At 43.0% G+C, this 5,891-nt stretch overlaps 1 protein-coding gene across 1 annotated transcript; it reads left to right on the plus strand.

Annotated features, from left to right (window-relative positions):
* The first annotated feature begins 1,066 nt into the window (after positions 1–1,066).
* On the plus strand, positions 1,067–4,992 carry LOC127327233 (signal recognition particle subunit SRP54 2). Its single transcript, XM_051354009.2, has 9 exons — positions 1,067–1,433; positions 1,544–1,643; positions 2,394–2,547; positions 2,630–2,780; positions 2,953–3,101; positions 3,616–3,716; positions 3,796–3,953; positions 4,132–4,246; positions 4,327–4,992. The coding sequence occupies exons 1-9, from the start codon at positions 1,203–1,205 to the stop codon at positions 4,659–4,661; spliced, it is 1,494 nt and encodes a 497-aa protein (XP_051209969.1). The 5' UTR covers positions 1,067–1,202; the 3' UTR covers positions 4,662–4,992.
* Positions 4,993–5,891: the final 899 nt, after the last annotated feature.

Below are 5,891 nucleotides of genomic sequence, written 5' to 3' on the forward strand. Positions count from 1 at the left end.
CACATGTATCTAGTCGCGTTTCACTGTGTAGGTTCGCTCATTTTAGAAAAAAATGACTACTAATTTAAAACACAGGATGTACAATAGTTCAGTGGTTCGCAGATTCATGCATAACACAGTGAATGAATTACACAAATTAGTTGAATACATATGAGGAGTAATGACGTGTATCCAAGACACCAAAAGTAACACGCCAACAACCACAAGCGGCTAAGAACTTTGATATCAAATACACACATCAATATGGAGATAGCAGCACACACATCATGATAACAAGATTATTGTTCTTCAGTTATGATAGACGTAGATTCATCCTTGAAGTGAAAAGTTAGAATGAAATTTTAAGTTTTCTAAATCATAAAGGACAAGGATTGTTGCTTTATACTTGCAAGACAGAAAGTGTAGTCTATTTTAGGATCTCTTCTTCTTTATCATGAAAATATTCTAAAATATTGCGAAGAGAGCGGAACACATCACACAACTTGTTTGACACTTCATAAGATCTAAGGGGACTCTCTTAAGGTCATCTTACATCGGTGATCAACTAGTCCCATCTCCATAATTAGCATTACCATTTGTAGGTAATAGAAATGAAGAACACCCACGTATACCGAGTAAGAGAAAAGATATCTTTCACAGAGCTACTAAATAACAAGACATAACATAAACACGAGTCTTGATCTTATACCCATGTCACACGAATCAAGAAAATATTTCGATTAGGCTTTTGTCCATTCTATGCATGGAGAATGACTTGTAGCTGCGTTTTAATTAGATAAACTGTGCTACGACCATTTAAAAAGGAGCCTATACATAGAGTGCACGACTAAATGCTGCTAATTTCTCCGGCTCATTGTATATAAAAATAAATTCTTTCTCATACTGGATTTCCTAAACAAACATATAAATAAATAAATGAAAATTTCTTTGGAGATTTATAATCTAGATTTTAAATCGTACTAAGATTTCTAGCCTAAATCTGAAATAGAAATTCCGGTTTCTTTAGCTCCACCCACACGACACGACACGACACACGCGACACGGTCCATTCCGTGCTCCTCAATCCCACCCCCACCCGAAATCCCCCATCGTCTCCCCCCGCCGGCTTCCCCTACAGATCGCGACCGCGCGCCGCCTCCAATCGCCGCCGGAGCCCCACCCCGCCCCGCCGCCGAGGACCGACCCCCGGGGGAACAGCCAAGATGGTGCTCGCCCAGCTCGGCGGGAGCATCTCCCGCGCGCTCGCGCAGATGAGCAACGCCACGGTGATCGACGAGAAGGTGCTCGGCGAGTGCCTCAACGAGATCTCGCGCGCGCTCCTGCAGTCCGACGTCCAGTTCAAGATGGTCCGCGACATGCAGACCAACATCAGGAAGATCGTCAACCTCGAGACCCTCGCCGCGGGGACCAACAAGCGGCGCATCATACAGCAGGTCGCCCCACCACATATTCATTCGATTTCGATCATCCAGCGAGCGGGTGCTCGGGAAATAAGGCAGGGAGCTGATGCCCCCTTATTTTTTGTGTGTTTTTGTTTCTGCAGGCCGTCTTCAGCGAGCTCTGCAACATGCTGGATCCCGGGAAGGCGGCCTTCATCCCCAAGAAGGGCAAGTCCAGCGTTGTCATGTTCGTCGGTTTGCAAGGTCGGCCTGACAAACCTGCTCCGTTTTTCCTAATATACACCTATTGTTGAATTCCAGTGGTCATATGTATTTCTTAGGTCTTTGTCGAAAAAACAATATGGATTGCCTAGGTGTATACGCGTACCAGTCTACGTGTAGCATTACTAGTAGAGCAACCTAGAATAAATGTGTTGTTTAAGAACCTGGATGTACTCATAGAGCTGTTTGTTCGTGTTTCCCCACAATTATCTTGATAGCTGAGTAAAATTGTGGCATGAATGACCCAAACCTGGTTAAATTTGGCGAAGTGGTTTTAGGATAACAACTGTATAACGGTGGATCACGCCGATTAATATCTAGGGCCTGGAATTATTTCTGGCCGTGTAGGAAAATTTTCTCACCTAGCACCGATAGACTTCTTCTCTATCTATGTGCTTTTGTTCATGAATTGTGAGACAGGAAACTACAGAGTTAGTGTTGTACTAGAGAGAGTTCTCAATTTATCCTGAGATGCATGGTAAGGTAGACAAGTTTTTTGTGGACAATTTGTATGACCCAGGCATTTCAGCACCTAGTTGTAGGTGTTAGACCCAATGCCTTGACGATTATTGGCTTCCTCTTTCATTTGGGGCAGTTGTGAGACCTCTCCATGATTCCCTTTTCGGATCTAGTTCTGAAAATTGAAAACAACAAATGCTTTGCCTTCTCTTTTATATAGCTGCAATATATTGTTGATGTTTGATGTTAATGAATAACGATGTATCGCTGTAGGTTCTGGAAAAACCACTACCTGTACCAAATACGCATATTATCATCAGAGGAAGGGATTTAAACCGTCGCTGGTTTGTGCCGATACATTCAGAGCTGGTGCTTTTGATCAGTTGAAACAGAATGCAACCAAGGCGAAGATACCGTTTTACGGAAGGTTCTCTACATTTTCAGATTTACTTATGGGTTGAAAGCTTTGTCTCTTTAATTTACACTAAGTAAAATTGCTTTCTTTGCAGCTACATGGAATCGGATCCAGTGAAAATTGCTGTTGAGGGGCTGGAAAGGTTCAGAAAAGAAAACTCTGATCTCATCATTATTGACACAAGTGGACGCCATAAGCAAGAGGCTGCGCTCTTTGAGGAAATGCGTCAAGTTGCAGAAGCAACGGTATTTACAATGTTATAGTCATGCAACATTTTATTCATCTATTATTGATAATTTCACCATACACTTCTGTTGCGTTTCATATCTACCCCCCCTCCAACTGCTTGGGAGAAAGGCTTTGATGTTGTTGTTGTACTGTTGAGAATTTCATTCATCTTTTTGTGGTTCTTTGCAGAAACCAGACCTGGTGATATTTGTGATGGATGGTAGTATTGGTCAGGCTGCATTTGATCAGGCACAAGCATTTAAACAAAGTGCTGCTGTTGGTGCTGTGATTGTTACGAAAATGGATGGTCATGCAAAAGGAGGCGGTGCACTTAGCGCGTTAGTACCCTTTCCTTTGTTCTGCATAGCCTCCTGTTTCTGTTTCCTATATCATATTTCCTTCATTATCATTCTCTCTTGGAGTCGTGGTGTTAATATATAAGTATTAAGAGTTGTACTTCCTCCGTTCCTAAAAAAGCTTCCAAACTTTTTCTAGATACGGAAGTATATAGACATGTTTTAGCTATAGATTCATCCGTATCTAGAAAAAGTTGCGAAAGTTACATATCACCCTAGTTGAACTGGAAAATGGAACCTGGTTTAATGTCACGTCTATTTCCAGAGGACTGCACACATGTTTAATATGTGTGAAGCAGTTCAAAATGCTATGTTATTTGCTCAGCTGTATATCGTATGTTTTACAAATAGGACAAGAAAACTTTTCCTGCTCTAGTTTTATTATATAGTGTGCATTACAAATAGGAGTTAAGGAGAACATACATACCTTTTGTTAGAGTAAACAGGTGAAGAATTTGAGGAAACTTCTTTTGACATTCTTGTCTCTTTTGTCCAGGGTTGCAGCTACAAAAAGCCCAGTAATATTTATTGGAACTGGAGAACACATTGATGAATTTGAGGTTTTTGATGTGAAACCATTTGTTAGTCGTCTGTTAGGTGAATAATTACATTTTAGTATTATTTATAACTTATTATGATTTGTCTATTTGTTTTACCTAATGATTGTATTTGGCAGGCATGGGAGACATTGGTGGCTTAATGGACAAGATACAAGATGTTATGCCTGCTGATCAACAACCTGAGCTTCTGGCAAAGCTGGCTGAAGGAACCTTCACTCTCAGACTTTTGTATGAGCAGTTCCAGAATCTTCTGAAAATGGGTCCTATTGGGCAGGTTAGTTATCTCTTTCAGTATATTTTTGTATGTTAAATCTGATTGATTTTGTATGGTACGTTATATTTAGTGTTTTTGTAACAGATGAAATGATCCAATAACATCAGCAAGATTGCAACTCGTTATACTTGTGCAGTAGCATCTTGTAACCATGCATTTGCGCAATTTTATTTTCCAGGTCTTCTCTATGTTGCCAGGATTCAGTTCTGAGTTGATGCCAAAAGGACACGAGAAGGAAGGCCAAGCGAAGATTAAGCGGTACATGACTATTATGGATTCTATGACAGATGCAGGTAAGCAACTCTTGATGCTTTCTTTTGTGTAACACGGATGATACTCCGAAACTTATCTTGCCCCCTCATCTATTCTTTAGAGCTTGACAGTACGAACCCAAAGCTGATGACGGAGTCACGAGTCATCCGGATCGCTCGAGGGTCAGGCAGGCAAGTGAGAGACGTGATGGACATGCTGGAAGAGTACAAGCGATTAGCCAAGATGTGGAGCAAGATGAAGGGGCTGAAGATGCCGAAGAACGGAAAGATGAGTGATCTGTCACAGAACTTGAACATCCAGCAGATGACCAAGGCCCTCCCGCCGCAGGTGCTGAAGCAGATGGGTGGCATGGGTGGCCTGCAGGCTCTCATGAAACAGATGGGAGGCAAGGACATGAGCAAAATGCTCAGTGGCATGGGCATGGGTGGGGATTAGTCTGGCAACTCTAGGTAGTTTCTGTGGCATAGGTGGTGTGCTTCTGCTGCGTTGTAGAATTTGCTATATGTAGCAGCCCTCAAAATATTTTCGTCCTGACAAGATAGTTCACCAACTCTCCATTATATTTAAAGTTTATGTGGAACTGACATCTACTGTAGTCATCAAACTCACAGGTATAGCTTTGTGAATTTGTTGAATCATTCCATTCCTCAGTTGGTTTTTGTTGGACCAAAAAACCTTCTGTGGAATCTGAATGAAGAGTTTAAACTTGAAGTCTTTACTCTGAAGCTTCCTTCTATATAATAAATACACCAGGAGTTCTACTTTTTGACGATTTACTCAGTGAGGGGAAAATAAGAGAATTAGGTTCTCTGTTGAGTTAGTCAGATGTACGGGTATTTCATGACTTTTAGGTAAAGATTCTACTGCAACTTTAGTTCATAATTGCCTGTTCAGTGATAACTTTAAGATTGCCGTCCGGTGGAAGAAACGTTTCATGTTGGAGTAAAATAGAGGAAATTGCACGTACCAGCAATCCTTGGGGAGATTGTTGCAAGGACCAGCGACTCAAAACTTTCGTTGCAAGGACCAGCGACTCTAGGTGTGAGTGCTTGCAAAGAGCTTTAATTATCAGACTACACAATTAAACAACATGTGATAGCCACCCTTGCACCTTGCTACAAAAGCGGGTGTTGGTTGTGTGCCACACTATGCGGATTCATCATTTTCCTTCCATATTTTGTCATGCGATTGTAACAGTTATATGAAAAGAAAAATAATCTACGTCGGCGTCTTCTCCCTGGCCGTTGGCGTAGTAGCTACGGCGATGGTGGAGCCTGGCCATCGGCGTTTCTTCCCGTCGGCGTAGTTGTCCCGTCACTTGCCAGGACTTGACAGCCATTAGGAAATATGCCGACGGCAAGGCCGTCGGCCTAGCCTGCCACGCGACCCAGGAGGGCATCCCAGTCAACTTATACGCCGACGATAGTGCTGTCAGCCTAGGTTTGAATGTACGCCGACGACAGTGCCGTGGCAGGGCTTGATTTTCGTGGATGGAGGCTCGGGGCTTCAGGGTTTTCCCGAGATCGTAACTAAATAGGCGGAGGGGCGATGTCCGTGGAGGCCAGGGGGCCACACCACCCCTAGGCGCGGGCCAGGTCCAGGCCACGCCTAGGGCTGGTCTGGCCGTCCTGCTGCCTTTCTTCGACCCCCTCTGGACTATGTCTT

This window comes from Lolium perenne, chromosome 1 (genome assembly GCF_019359855.2).
Source record: "Lolium perenne isolate Kyuss_39 chromosome 1, Kyuss_2.0, whole genome shotgun sequence".
Lineage (NCBI taxonomy): Eukaryota > Viridiplantae > Streptophyta > Magnoliopsida > Poales > Poaceae > Lolium > Lolium perenne.

Excerpts from the sequence above, each read along its gene's own strand:
- LOC127327233 (XM_051354009.2), top strand. The coding sequence starts at position 1,203 with ATGGTGCTCGCCCAGCTCGGCGGGAGCATCTCCCGCGCGCTCGCGCAG. Across the intron at positions 2,548-2,629 it reads AAGATACCGTTTTACGGAAG|CTACATGGAATCGGATCCAG; the intron begins GTTCTCTACATT and ends CTTTCTTTGCAG. Across the intron at positions 3,717-3,795 it reads ATTTGTTAGTCGTCTGTTAG|GCATGGGAGACATTGGTGGC; the intron begins GTGAATAATTAC and ends TGTATTTGGCAG.